This window comes from Oncorhynchus mykiss, chromosome 12, assembly GCF_057628025.1.
Source record: "Oncorhynchus mykiss isolate SJ-2025 chromosome 12, ASM5762802v1, whole genome shotgun sequence".
In the NCBI taxonomy this organism is placed as follows: domain Eukaryota; kingdom Metazoa; phylum Chordata; class Actinopteri; order Salmoniformes; family Salmonidae; genus Oncorhynchus; species Oncorhynchus mykiss.
Genome location: NC_143033.1, coordinates 35400001 through 35415141, shown reverse-complemented (window position 1 = coordinate 35415141; position 15141 = coordinate 35400001). Strand labels below are relative to the sequence as shown.

Here is a 15141-nt window from a genome sequence, read left to right as displayed (position 1 = left end):
TTAGCTTATGTGTTTGCGGGACTCTGTGTGGTGTTGCTAATTTAGCATTTCAAGCACCTCACGGACGATAAATCATTTTGAGTTGAGACTGCAGGTTATCTTCTGCAGCGTCGAAGACAGTAATGTGATTGACTCATTTAGAAGCAACGTTCGTTCCGTTCCAAGTTGCTTTGTTTTATTTGGGATTGGTTTTCTATGTTTATTTACACTGTTTTATTGTACAGCTGGAGCATATATTGTGAAATGTTATATAATGATGTTCATTATAGTTGTCATGGGTGTTAAATGGGACACTTCACGCTCACAGGCTGTAACTACGCAGAGCAAATATGGCTAATGGTTAGGGAAACATAATCTTTTGGAACATAAATGGTTGTGGTAACCAAGTGAAGAGAAAAGAGATGTTGATATTTAAAATCAAAACAGGTGGATTTTGTGTTAATACAGGAATTACAGATAGAGGCACTGAAAGAGGAAGCTGGGTTGCAAAGGTTTATCATAGCTAATTTAATTCCAAACAAAATGGGGAGATTTTATTCTGATAAGCAAAATACATTTTGTAATGTTGAAGCAACATAGAGTTTCACAGTCTTATCTGCACTGAGGCTCTTTATAAATAGGATTAAGGTAGTATTATGCAACATATACAGTTGAAGTCGGAAGTTTACATTCACCTTAGCCAAATACATTTGAACTCAGTTTTTCACAATTGCTGACATTTAATCCTAGTAAAAATTCCTTGTCTTAGGTCAGTTAGGATCACCACTTTATTTTAAGAATGTGAAATGTCAGAAGAATAATATAGAATTATTTATTTCAGCTTTTATTTATTTCATCACATTCCCAGTGGGTCAGAAGTTTACATACACACAGTTAGTATTTGGTAGCAATGCCTTTAAATTGTTTAATTTGTGTCAAACTTTTTGGGTAGCCTTCCACAAGCGTCCCATAATAAGTTGGGTGAATTGTGACCCATTCCTCCTGACAGAGCTGGTTTAACCGAGTCGTCATGTTTGTAGGCCTCCCTGCTAGCACAAGCTTTTTCAGTTCTGACAACAAATTTTCTATGGGATTGAGATCGGAGCTTTGTGATGGCCACTCCAATACCTTGACTTTGTTGTCCTTAAGCCATTTTGCCACAACTTTGGAAGTATGCTTGGGGTCATTGTTCATTTGGAAGACCCATTTGCGACCAAGCTTTCACTGATGTCTTGAGATGTTGCTTCAATATATCCACATAATTTTCCTCCCTCATGATGCCAACTATTTTTTTGTGAAGTGCACCAGTCCCTCCTGCAGCAAAGCACCCCCACAACATGATGCTGCCACCCCCGTGCTTCACGGTTGGGATGGTGTTTTTCGGCTCGCAAGCCTCCCCCTTTTCATCCAAACATAACGATGGTCATTATGGCCAAACAGTTCTATTTTTGTTTCATTAGACCAGAGGACATTTCTCCAAAAAAGTATGATCTTTGTCCCCATGTGAAGTTGCAAACCCTAGTTAGACTTTTTTATGGCTGTTATAGAGCAGTGGCTTCTCCCTTACTGAGTGGCCTTTCAGGTTATGTAAATATAGGACTCGTTTTACTGTGGATATAGATACTTTTGTACCTGTTTCATCCAGCATCTTCACAAGGTCCTTTGTTCTGGGATTGATTTGCATTTTAACGCTCCGAAGTACATTCATCTCTAGGAGACAGAACACGTCTCCTTCCTGAGCGGTATGATGGCTGCGTGGTCCCATGGTGTTTATACTTGCGTACTATTGTTTGTACAGATGAACGTGGTACCTTCAGGCGTTTGTAAATTGCTCCCAAGACTTGTGGAGGTCTACCATATTTTACCTGAGGTCTTGGCTGATTTCCTTAGATTTTTTCCCATGAAGTTAAGCAAAGAGGCACTGAGTTTGAAGGTAGGCCTTGAAATACATCCACAGGTACACCTGCAATTGTCAATTAGCCTATATAGCCTATCAGAAGCTTCTAAAGCCATGACATCGTTTTCTGGAATTTTCCAAGCTGTTTAAAGGCACAGTCATTTTAGTGTATGTAAACCTCTGACCCACTGGAATTGTGATACATTGAAATCATCTGTCTGTAAGCAATTGTTGGAAAAATGACTTGTGTCATGCACAAAGTAGATGTCCTAACCGACTTGCCAAAACTATAGTTTGTTAACAAGAAATGTGTGAGTTGGTTGAAATACTAGTTTTAATGACTCCAAACTAAGTATATGTAAACTTCAGACTTCAACTCTAATCTCCCAATAAGGAGGACCCAGATTTGGTTTTTATTATTATAAAAAAATTAATTCACGGGGTTAATGTCATACTGGTAAATATGGAGGGTCAGATCATCCTTGCTGGAGACTTTTTAACCAAGTGATAGACAATATGATTGATAGAAGTACATTTACAGGTAACTCCACACCAAAGGATAGACTTCCAATACATATGCTTGCAGAAGATATGGGCTTTACAGACATATGGAGATTAGTCATCCTAATGATAGATAGTATACTTTTTTTCTCCCACTGTCATAAGACAGACTCCAGAATATATTTAACCTTATCTAATTTCAAGGTTAATAATGTGATTGATTGCAAGATTGGGCCCATTGCCCTCACAGATCATGCTATAGTAGAGTTACATGTTGATATAAACTCTGAAAATGTGAAGAAGGGTAGATTTAGACTCCACACCATGCTATTACAGGATTGGATATTTAGCCAATCACTAGTAGATGATCTTAGATCCTTTTTTTAAGATCAACATAGGCTCTAAAGCACATATTAGAGGGAAAATAATAGCTACTAACAAGACAACTAAAAATGCAGAACAAATCTAATGTATTTCCAGCAATTAAGAAGGGAATAAGATGGTGACCTCATCCAAAGAGATAAACAGTGTGTTTTGAATGTTTTTTAAATTAAGATTTATATACATCCTCCTGTTCAGTGATGCCTTACAGATAGCCAGGTAGAGGAACTGGACTACTATAACAGAAGAGGAGGTTAGAGCTGCCATTTTATCTATGAAAGCAGGGAAATCACCTTGTTTGGATGGCCTTCCTATAGAATATTCTACAACAAGTATATTGACATTACTGTACCTGTATTGACAGTGGTTTACCAGGAGGCATTTAAAAATGGCTCTTTTCCGGACACCTTTTAATGGGGCTTTGATATCGCTTATTCCTGAAAAGGATAGAGATGCTACAGAACCTGGGAATTTTAGCGCCATCAGCGTCCTTAATGTGGACTGTAAGATTCTTACTAAGACCCTTGTGATACACTTCGATAAGGCACTAGCTAATATTATTCATAGTGACCAAGTAGGATTTATTAAGAGCAAGACCTCAACTGATAATATGAGGAGGCTCTTAAATCTCATGAGGAAAAACGTCAAGGGGGATGAATACTTTTGCAAGGCACTGTAAATATGCTCAGTTTAGATATTAGTCCTATGTGCTCACCAAGGGATGTAGGAGGCTTGGCTTTACCAACCTTTCAGAGCAACCTTGAGGGAGTCTTATTTGAGTCAGAAAAGTATTTTCATATGATAGGGAAGATATACAAAACAAGGCAGAGAGCATATTAAACTGAACATCTCTTAGAAGAAAATGTACTATTCGAACCAAGGCTTAAAAAGAACTGATGTTTGCACAAGATTGAGGAAAAGTTGGAGCATAACTAAGGAAATTACAGTTAACGAAAGTGCTGTAGAATTTGTGAAATGTTGTATAATAAATTATATACATTAGTTTATACTGGAATTAGTGTACACAACGGCAGAGTTATGTTTCAAGTGTAAAGCTAATAATGACTCAATAGTCCACTCTTTCTGGGAATGCTATAAAGTCCAGAAGTTGTAAGTGGAGCTAGAAAAACATCTGTCTACATATTTCAAGACATGGCATATGGGGGTGTACTGACCATACCCAATGGGCTGGACGATTTTCTTTTCATCATGAAAACACATACAAGAAACTTGGAAGTGAATCAATTCGCCATAAATTGACACAATGGGAAAAATCGGTAATGATTTGTTATTGAAATAGCATTATTGACCGAGCATAACAAATTGGTACAATTTTAATACCATGTGGCCAAGAATAATGTAGGCTCTAGGGATGGGGGCGTGAGCATGCGGGTCAGGGCAGATGAGATGTAGTCATTGTTTGTGTGTGTCTGTAAGTTGTTGATTTTGTTTTTTGGAGTGCAATTTTTTTTATTTTAAAATGATGATTTAATAGAATTAATTCTCTAGTCTGGGTACCTGTCTTTTAGTTAACTTTCCACTCCATGTCATTGCCAAAGAGACTGGCCTTTCTGTAATCTCAATGTTTATTATGCAGCTGGATTTACGGTGGAGTTGTGTATTGGTTGTTGGAAATGACATTAACATTTTCCATGACAACATGGATTAGTCAAAAACAAATATTTAGTTGTTCGCTAGGCAAATTGTGTTTTGCGGCTTTGGAATTGCAGTATGTATTTAGTTTGATAATTTTACACGTAAACTAGCAACTTTTGACAGACTGGTTTCGTCTGGACACATTTTTTTCCTTGGCAACCAGATACCAACGTGTTCTGTGTAGAGAAATAAAAAGTGATATCATTCCAATATTTGGATAATAGTTGTGATTGGAGGATAGCTGTGATGGTTATTGAATCAGGATCAACTCCTCTGTTCTCCTACGACTCATTAATGATATAATGTTCATATTTTACAGATGCCAGAAAGGCCTACCTTTTTGGCAATGACAAGGAGTGGAATGTTCGCTAAAGAGACTGGTAGTCAGGCTAGTAATCAAGAAACTTGATATTGACATCTAGTCACTTAGCTAGCATGTTAGCAAGTGACATTGCTGAAGCCCTGAGCTGGATATAATTTGTGACACATCTTAGATTTCTTATAGAATATAGTAAGTATATAGTAAGCAGGGACATAGCACCCCGCCCCTGTATACGTAGAAACGGTATATCGCCCAAGCCTAATAAATATAGATTAGGGCTGAGCCCATTTTAGTCGATTGTTTGGTCGATAGGCTGCTGGTCAAGCAGTGGCAAAAAGAAAAAAAACATCACGGGGTACAAGACATCTGTCTGATTCGCTTCTCTCTGAGTGTACTGATCCATTGTGGAGGCAGTGGGGAGGGCACAGTCTAAGACATGTACTACTGAAATTGTATCTGGTTATATATTATAAGAACAATTTTAAAAAAAGAAAAATTTTATAACATGCGCGTTCTCCCATTTTGGATAGTGGTCACTGTCTACGGTTCAGAAACACTTCACTGTGCAGTTGAATTGGCGCCTTTTCCTAGTTGCTATGTGCATAATAGCAAAGTTAACCAGCATATTGGTGTTGAGAACAATGCATGGAGGCAGAATGAGGAGATGAGATGAGAAAACAGCCCATGTCTTATTATCTAATACAAGTGAGGAGAGAGGAAACACTAACTTAATTAGGTCTATAATCAATAGCCTAACTGAAATGTGCCTGACTTTATAAATCCTAGTTCGGAAAGTATTCAGATCCCTTGATTTTCCCCCACATTTAGTTACATTACAGCCTTGTTCTAAAATTTATTTTTAAAAATTCCCCCTCATCAATCTAAACACAATACCCAATAATGACAAAGCAAAAAATGTTTTTTAGATAATTTTTTGCAAATGTATTGAACAAACACACATTTTTATTTAAATAAGTATTCAGACCCTTTGCTATGAGACTTGAAATTTAGTTTAGGTGCATCCTGTTTCCATTGATCATTCTTGAGATGTTTCTACAACTTGATTGTACAACTTGAGTCTACCTGTGGTAAATTCAATTGATTGGACATAATGTGGAAAGGCACACACCAGTCTATATAAGGTCACACAGTTGACCATGCATGTCGGAGCAAAAACCAAGCCATGAGGGTGAGGCACTGATTTGGGGGAAGGGTACCAAAAAATGTCTGCAGCATTGAAGGTCACCAAGAACACAGAGGCCTCCATCATTGTTAAATGGAAGAAGTTTGGAACCACCAAGACTCTTCCTAGAGCTGTATGCCTGGCCAAACTGAGCAATTGGGGGAGAAGGGCCTTTGTCAGGGAGGTGACCAAGAACCCGACGGTCACTCTGACAGAGCTCCGGAGTTCCTCTGTGGAGATGGGAGAACCATCCAAAAGGACAACCATCTCTGCACCACTCAGGCCTTTATGGTAGAGTGGTCAGACGGAAGCCACTCCTCAGTAAAAGGCACATGACCGCCCGCTTGGAGTTTGCCAAAAGGCACCTAAAGGACTCTCAGACCATGAGAAAAAAGATTCTCTGGTCTGATGAAACCAAGATTGAACTCTTTGGCCTGAATACCAAGTGTCACGTCTGGAGGAAACCTGGCACCATACCTTTGGTGAAGTATGGTGGTGGCAGCATCGTGCTGTGGTGATGTTTTCAGTGGCAAGGACTGGGAGACTAGTCAGGATCGAGGGCAAGATGCATGGAATGGAGTAAAGTACAGAGAGATCCTTGATGAAAACATGCTCCAGAGTGTTCAGGACCTCAGACTTGACAACCTGACAGACCTGACAACACAGGAGTGGCTTTGGAACAAGTCTCTGAATGACCTTGAGTGGCCTAGCCAGAGGCCAGATTTTAACCCACTCTAACATCTCTGACGAGAGCTGAAAATAGTTGTGCAGCGATGCTCCCCATCCAACCTGACAGAGCTTGAGAGTATATGCAGAGAAGAATGGGAGAAACTCTCCAAATACAGGTGTTCCAAGCTTGTAGCGTCACACCCAAGAAGACTCCAGGCTGTAATCACTGCCAGAGGTGCTACAACAAAGTACTGAGTAAAGGGTCTAAATACTTATGTGTGTGTTTTGAATTTAATTTGCAAGTGATAATAACTGTTTTGAGATTAATTAGCAGTTGACTGATAACCTAGGGTCCGTCTCTCTCAAACCTTTTCCTTGCAGTTGTAGCAACATAAAAACTATCCCAAAACACACAATCCACGAAGGTCATTTCATGTTTGTTAGGAATTGATTACAAATTTCTCAGACCCTGACTTACACCGAATGCAGTCAATGGTACATTTCTTGTTATTTACAAACCGTCTATGGACAAAATAACGGTTGTTGTTATCCTCTAGTTAAGCCTCAACTTTCTGTTAAGTGCATTGACATGTCAAGTTTTGTTTGTAGGTCACAGTGTCCTGATAGAAGACGATTTTTGTTTTCTAGTGTGATAGATTAAATAGATGTTAGTCATGTTTGACCAAGGTACTAAGGTGCTTGATGAATCAAATCAAAATCAAATCAAATGTATATAGCCCTTCTTACATCAGCTGATATCTCAAAGTGCTGTACAGAAACCCAGCCTAAAACCCCAAACAGCAAGCAATGCAGGTGTAGAAGCACGGTGGCTAGGAAAAACTCCCTAGAAAGGCCAAAACCTAGGAAGAAACCTAGAGAGGAACCAGGCTATGAGAGGTGCGCCAGTCCTCTTCTGGCTGATGAAGTGGTTGTGCCAATAACTGCAGTGAAGCTCCACCATAACCTCTGAAGTGTCTTGGTGCTTCTCTGGCTATTTGTACAGTACCGTCTGCATTTACACAGGCTGCCCAATTCTGATATTTTTTCCCCCACTATTTGGTCTTTTGACCAACCACATCAGATATTTTTCAGAGCTGATCGGATTGGTCAAAAAGCAATTAGTGGAAATAAGATCAGAATTGGGCTGCCTGTGTAAATGCAGCCAATGTGACTGTACAAATAGTTTTTTATTTACAACGTTAATAATCATCAAGTAGACTAGTTTCCCCTTTGATAGTGTCGATGTATACAAGTAATTTTATTATCTTAAACATAAAATAAAAAAAATGTTTTGGCGAAAGCTTTGTTTTGGTGAGATGTGTTCTTGCTATGACTTGCCATGTGTTATCATCAGGCTGTGCAGCCCTGCCCTGTTCACTGTGCCCAGACTGGCTGTCACCCACCATGTTATTATGGATAGCTTCCCATGTCATGACCTTGTGTGTGTGTGTGTGTGTAGGAGTTCACCGTCCCGGACTACCGAGGTCACCTGCAGGACCAGCAGGGTCGGCGAAGGCCTTCCTTGCTTTCTGAATTCCACCCCGGAACTGAGAGGTACGTAACCATACCAACAGCCACCTCCAATCTATACTTGACAAAATTATAAATGCAACAATTTAAACGATTTCACTGACTTACAGTTCATATAAGGAAATCAAGTCAATTGAAGTAAATTCATTAAACCCTAATCTATGGATTTCACATAACTAGGCATAGGCCCACCCACTGGGGAGCCAGCCACAGCCAATCAGAATGAGTTTTTCCCCACAAAAGGGCTTTATTACAGATAGAAATACTCCTCAATTTCATCAGCTGTCCGGGTGGTTGGTCTCATTCTCTAAAACGATGTTGCAATAATCAATGACCAGCAGCGTACTGGTAGTAATACATTTAATAAATAATCATTTTAGCAGCATTATGTTGTCATCCAGAGTTACATATAATTATATATTTATTTATTTTCCAAGCTATAGCACACAATATTTTACCTACAGCAGGTTTTTAAAGGACCAAGGAGTTTGCTCTGCTTTGTATTTTAATTTTTGCCATGGAAAACAAATATCGCAATATTGGTATCGTCATAGCCCTAGTACACTCCAGACCCATGTATTTACCATGAACAAAAATATAACGCCACATGTAAAGTGTTTCATAAGCTGAAATAAAAGATTCCAGAAATGTTCCATACACACAAAAACGTATTTCCTGCAAATTTTGTGCACACATTTGTTTACATCCCTGTTAGTGAGCATTTCTCCTTTGCCAATATAATCCATCCACCTGACAGGTGTGGCATATCAAGAAGCTGAGCAAACAGCATGAAGATCATTGTGCTGTGGACAATAAAAGGCCACTCTAAAATGTGCAGTTTTGTCATGCAACACAATCCCACAGATGTCTCAAGTTGAGGGAGTTTGCAATTAGCATGCTGACTGCTGGAATGTCCACCAGAGCTGTTGTCAGAACATTTTCTTTTCTTTTCTTTACCATAAGCAGAGTTCCTCTGTCCAGTGTTATTTTGCCCATCTTAATCTTTTATTTTTATTGGCCCATCTGAGAGATGCTTTTTCTTTGCAACTCTGCCTAGGCCAGCATTCCGGAGTCGCCTCGTCACTGTTGACCTTGAGACTGGTGTTTTGCGGGTACTATTTAATGAAGCTGCCAGTTGAGGACTTGTGAGGCGTCTGTTTCTCAAACTAGACACTCTTATGTACTTGTCCTCTTGTTCAGTTGTGCACCGGGGCCTCCCATTCCTCTTTCTATTCTGTTTAGGGCCAGTTGGCACTGTTCTGTGAATGGACTAGTACACAGCGCTGTACCAGATCTTCAGTTTCTTGGCAATTTCTCACATGGAATAGCCTTAATTTCTCAGAACAAGAATAGACTGATGAGTTTCAGAAGAAAGTTATGTTTCTGGCCATTTTGAGCCTGTAATCGAACCCACAAATGCTGATGCTCCAGATACTCCACTAGTCTAAAGAAGGCCAGTTGTATCGCTTCTTTAATCAGGACAACATTTTTCAGCTGTGCGAACATAGTTCCAAAGGGGGTTTCAAATGATCAATTAGCCTTTTTAAAACGATCAACTTAAACTTGGATTAGCTAACACAACGTGGCATTGGAACACAGGAGTGATGGTTACTGATAATGGGCCTCTCTGAACACCTATGTAGATATTTCATAAAATATCTGCCATTTCCAGCTACAATAGTCATTTACAACATTAACAATATCTACACTGTATTTCTGATGAATATGATGTTATTTTAATGGACAAAAAATGTCCGCTTTTTTTTTGTGCAAATTTGCAAAAAGGACATTTGTAAGTGACCCCAAACTTTTGAACAGTTGTGTAAATCTGTGGTTTGTTTCCTTGCCACATTACTAATGAGAATTGCAATACTGGTATCGTCCCCACCACCCCAGGCCTCCAGAGAGACGTCATGGCTATGAGCAACAGTTCCACAGTGTCACCTCCCAGCAGCAGACCGACGGACATGAGGCCCTGGAAGCCAAGCGGCCTCGCATGGAGACCGTCTCTGAGGCCCACTTTTCCCACAATGCCCTGTCCGGAAGCATCATTCTGCCCCTGCAGTCCCACCAGGTCCAGGACAGCCTCAGAGCCTCCGGAGGGGAGGTCAAGAAGGTGGGCGCCGCCTATCTGCCTATTTCTAATAAAGATGTAAAGCAATGTATTAAAACCCTCAGTGACTTTCAGTATGTTTGAGGGCATCACTTTGTGCAAGGTACAGAAGGGCTAATCTAGATCACATATTGAATATTTATATGGGATACAAGTTGATTTGTAGATTCTGTACAGTCCGACTGAGTGATTCTGTGACTACATTGCAGTCAGACTGTACATGTTTGAGACTCCAATCTATTGAACCCACATTGACTGCAGTGGATTCACTTTCTCTGTCTGTGTTCCAGGAGACCCAGTTCAGTGGCATGAAAGCCGAGTCGCAGTCCCCAGGAGGGCTGCACCGTGTGGTGGAGGAGCAGGACGGCTCGCCCTCCAAACTGTCCAAGGAGGAACTGATCCAGAGCATGGACCGTGTGGACAGAGAAATCGCTAAAGTGGAGCAGCAGATCTTCAAACTGAAGAAGAAGCAGGTGGGTTAGGCCACTTGTGACGTGACACACTACTTGCCTGCCCCAGACCTGTTGGAAAGATTAATATTCTGTGATTTGTGTCGATGGGAAATCTTTTCTATCTCTGATTTCTAGCTATTAACATAATATTGGAGTAGATCTTAACACTGCCCTTCAACCAAATGCAGCAACATTACATCTAATTGAATGTTGATTGAACCAAACAAGTCTATTTGTATCACTCATTCATACCCTCTAATACCAACGTGTTTCACAAGATGTTATAAACAAGTTAAAAGCCTCTTGTCTCTGTGACAAGGAGGTGGAACTGAGCCAGTCCTTTGTGTAAGTGAGCCAGGCAGGGTGAAAGGGCCTCCAGCTAAGCCTACAGGTTAGGTAGTCATCCCAGAAAGGACCACTCTCCTCCAGGCAGCGCTACAGGTTGCCCCCCTGTCTTCACTGCTGTGTTTGAAGGCAAATCTCTGGGTCTCTTAAGTTGCTTACCACTGGAGTACAGGTCAGCTAGCTTGTTGCACACCTATGTCAGCTTTGAATTACCTGCTCCCAGAAGACGGTGAATATCTGGAGCTATGGGATTATTCACAATATCAAGCTCTCTTCCTGACCTGGTGAAGGGATAATTAACTCGCTTTTTTGTTGGGATTTGAGTTGGAGAGCAAAAAACAGTTGCTGTCTTTTTGGAATCCCTACTCGTTAGACAGGAATGTGAACTGCGCTTGGTTTTGGGAGAAAGTCAATTTTTGTGTTTTCCTAAGGCTTTTCCCAGGATTTTCTGGGAATTATTTATTTATTCAAGGTATTCCAGGAGCTCCTAATCTCGGGTGGCCTTTTGTAACCTAGTTGTTTACATAACCTTTAGCATGTAAACACATGGACACCAGTTCAACTAACACACACACACACACACACAAGTTCAACTATCAGTCAGCAGAGTGAGTCTCAGAGAGTGCAGGGACCAGCATGTCAGTTAAATTACAGAGCTCTTAAAATATATATCTTCTTTAAACAAGCATGAGCCTCGCATATCAGAAACTGTAATCGGATTAGCATCGTTGAGTTGAAATGGAGCCTTGTTCTCCTGCCCAGCCACCACCATGAGCTGTATAGAGGTGGAATTAGAAAACATGAACATTTTGTTTGAAAACTCGCAGCATGAAACCCATGTCTTATTCTTTAACTGAGGAAGTTTCCCATATAATTGTTGTGTGTGTGTGTGAGCACACTCATTTGTTAACTGTTATGTGTTGTCTTATAGCAACAACTGGAGGAGGAAGCGGCGAAGCCAGTGGAGCCAGAAAAGCCGGCGACCCCTCCCCCCATACCACAGGAACACAACAAACACCGCAGCATCGTCCAGATCATCTATGACGAGAACAGGGTGGGGTTACCGGGGAATCCTGTACACACACCTACTGTACTCCTACTGTACTCACTCACTCACCTCTACTACACCTGCCACTACTACACAAGACAGCTCTTTCAATGTGTCTGGTGGTCTTACCATGCATATATGAGCGTTTCACAATATTTCTTTGATTGTTTTCTCTAAATAAGTTTTTCTTCTCAATTAAAGGTCAATACACTGCATTTCAAACAGCCAGCAATAATCTAATGAATTCAGGGCTTTTAAAATTATACCTAGGCTAAATATAAGCGTTTCACCACCGTAAGACACACTAATAATGAAATAATTTTCTCAAAATAGTTTAATCTGCCTTTTTACAATAATCACACTTACAATAATCACTCTGAAACGGACCCTTTTTGTTACACATTTAACCAGAACCATGCACAATGCATATCCACTAATAATGACCAACTTATTGTAGCAGCACTAATAAATTACTGTTTATGAGACCTGGGTCTCAAAAAGTTAATCTCTCAAGCACAAGCCCACGTGCTAGTGAGTAGCCAACTAATCTTTTATATTTCAAGTCTAGCCAACTTGAATCTATTTGCTAGCTAACAAGGTAGAACAGTTGAACTGTTAGAACAGACCTTCCTGTCCGTCTCCACCTGTTTGAACAGCAAGCCAGCCTGTCCGCTTTGTTTTTAGACGTTGAAATCAAGTGGCCTACCTGGATAAGAAGATGCTTATTTCTCAGAATGAGAACGAGTTGCCAATTCCTGATCCAAATGTGTATTTCTAATGCTCATTGCAAATTTATAAAACACAGACAGCTAGCACATAACTCTGTGGATAAAATGCTGCTAGGGGTACGTGGTACCGCAATGCCGTGCGCGACAAACTGAACATACATTTTCCAAATCAATGTTTTCTGATACTCTTGTTTTTTGAGACATACGGGTATTGTTATAAAGGTTAAGTTCTCTATTATAGGAAAATAATGACAATGTGTTTTGGTGTCCATATGACCGCTGCATTTGAGGTTTGGTCCAACATGAAATAATGAGTTGAAACTAATTATTTTCAGAGGAAGCAATCTTTCATCTTTTGTTGTTGTGAGTGGTAGGGGAAGGGGCTTGGGGTGGGGTGGGGGGTGCACAGCACAGAAGGAGTGAAGGAGACAAGACCAAAAAGACAACATGAGAACAAGCGGACATAAACTCCCTTGCTATACAGGTATTTGGAATTTTGCCCTGAAAGATCAATTAGAATTAACTCTATATTGCCTGGTGCTAACCACACTTTACTTTTATCTAATCAAATTGTTTTGATCACATACACATTGTTAGCAAATGTTATTACGAGTGTAGCGAAATGCTTGTGCTTCTAGTTCCGACAGTGCAGCAATATCAATCTAACATGTAATCTAACAATCACACAACTAACTAATGCACACAAGTGTGTATGTGTGTGTGTGTGTGTGTGTGTGTGTGTATATATATATATATATATATCAAAATCAATCAATCAAATTTATTTTATATAGCCCTTCTTACATCAGCTGATATCTCAAAGTGCTGTACAGAAACCCAGCCTAAAACCCCAAACAGCAAGCAATGCAGGTGAAGAAGCACGGTGGCTAGGAAAAACTCCCTAGAAAGGCCAAAACCTAGGAAGAAACCTAGAGAGGAACCAGGCTATGTGGGGTGGCCAGTCCTCTTCTGGCTGTGCCGGGTGGAGATTATAACAAAACATGGTCAAGATGTTCAAATGTTCATAAATGACCAGCATGGTCGAATAATAATAAGGCAGAATAGTTGAAACTGGAGCAGCAGCACAGTCAGGTGGACTGGGGACAGCAAGGAGTCATCATGTCAGGTATTCCTGGGGCATGGTCCTAGGGCTCAGGTCCTCCGAGAGAGAGAAAGAAAGAGAGAATTAGAGAGAGCATATGTGGGATGGCCAGTCCTCTTCTGGCTGTGCCGGGTGGAGATTATAACAGAACATGGCCAAGATGTTCAAATGTTCATAAATGATCAGCATGGTCGAATAATAATAAGGCAGAACAGTTGAAACTGGAGCAGCAGCACAGCCAGGTGGACTGGGGACAGCAAGGAGTCATCATGTCAGGTAGTCCTGGGGCATGGTCCTAGGGCTCAGGTCCTCCGAGAGAGAGAAAGAGAGAAGGAGAGAATTAGAGAACGCACACTTAGATTCACACAGGACACCGAATAGGACAGGAGAAGTACTCCAGATATAACAAACTGACCCTAGCCCCCCGACACAAACTACTGCAGCATAAATACTGGAGGCTGAGACAGGAGGGGTCAGGAGACACTGTGGCCCACTCCGAGGACACCCCCGGACAGGGCCAAACAGGAAGGATATAACCCCACCCACTTTGCCAAAGCACAGCCCCCACACCACTAGAGGGATATCTTCAACCACCAACTTACCATCCTGAGACAAGGCTGAGTATAGCCCACAAAGACCTCCGCCACGGCACAACATATATATATATATATATATATATATATATATATATATATATATATATATGGAGGAGCAATGACAGAGTGGCATAGGCAGATGCAATAATGGTATAAAATACAGTATATACGTATGAGATGAGTAATGGAAGATATGTAAACATTAAAGTGACTAGAGATCCATGTATTAAAGTGGCCAATGATTTCAAGTCTTTATGTAGGCAGCAGCCTCTCTGTTTTTAGTGATGGCTGTTTAACAGTCTGATGACTTTGAGATAGAAGCTGTTTTTCAGTCTCTCGGTCCCAGCTTTGATGCACCACTCCATACATGCTCAAATTTATGAAAGTGGAGGGTAACGATTATGCATACCAGTACTTAAATCTTAAGCATGAAGCACACTGCGAATCTCACTGCTGATAGGTACTTGACTTTGAGCTAATCATGAATATGCTAGCGGACCTGCTAGCTAGCTAAACATTTGGCTATGGGCAGGCACTGGGATTATTGAAAGTGAATGAAATCTTTTCTTTGTCATCTTGCTAGGCAGTTATCTAGCTGTGGCCATTTTTTAAATTTAACTAGGCAAGTCCGTGAAGAAC

At 40.6% G+C, this 15141-nt stretch overlaps 1 protein-coding gene and 1 long non-coding RNA gene across 13 annotated transcripts in view; one reads left to right on the top strand and one right to left on the bottom strand.

Moving 5' to 3' along the window:
* Positions 1–15141, top strand: part of ncor1 (nuclear receptor corepressor 1) — a 124287-nt gene that overhangs the window by 24973 nt on the left and 84173 nt on the right. For all 12 annotated transcript variants that reach the window (XM_090192318.1, XM_090192321.1, XM_090192320.1 and 9 more), the window contains 4 exons: positions 8048–8142; positions 10015–10234; positions 10522–10704; positions 11960–12082. In XM_090192318.1, coding sequence (XP_090048444.1) covers positions 8048–8142; positions 10015–10234; positions 10522–10704; positions 11960–12082 — 621 coding nt within the window. The remainder of the gene's footprint in view (positions 1–8047; positions 8143–10014; positions 10235–10521; positions 10705–11959; positions 12083–15141) is intronic.
* The window catches only part of LOC149979154 (uncharacterized), a 6219-nt gene continuing 4651 nt past the window's right edge, over positions 13574–15141 (bottom strand). The window contains exon 2 of the long non-coding RNA XR_016485046.1: positions 13574–14215. This is a non-coding gene — a long non-coding RNA (uncharacterized LOC149979154). The remainder of the gene's footprint in view (positions 14216–15141) is intronic.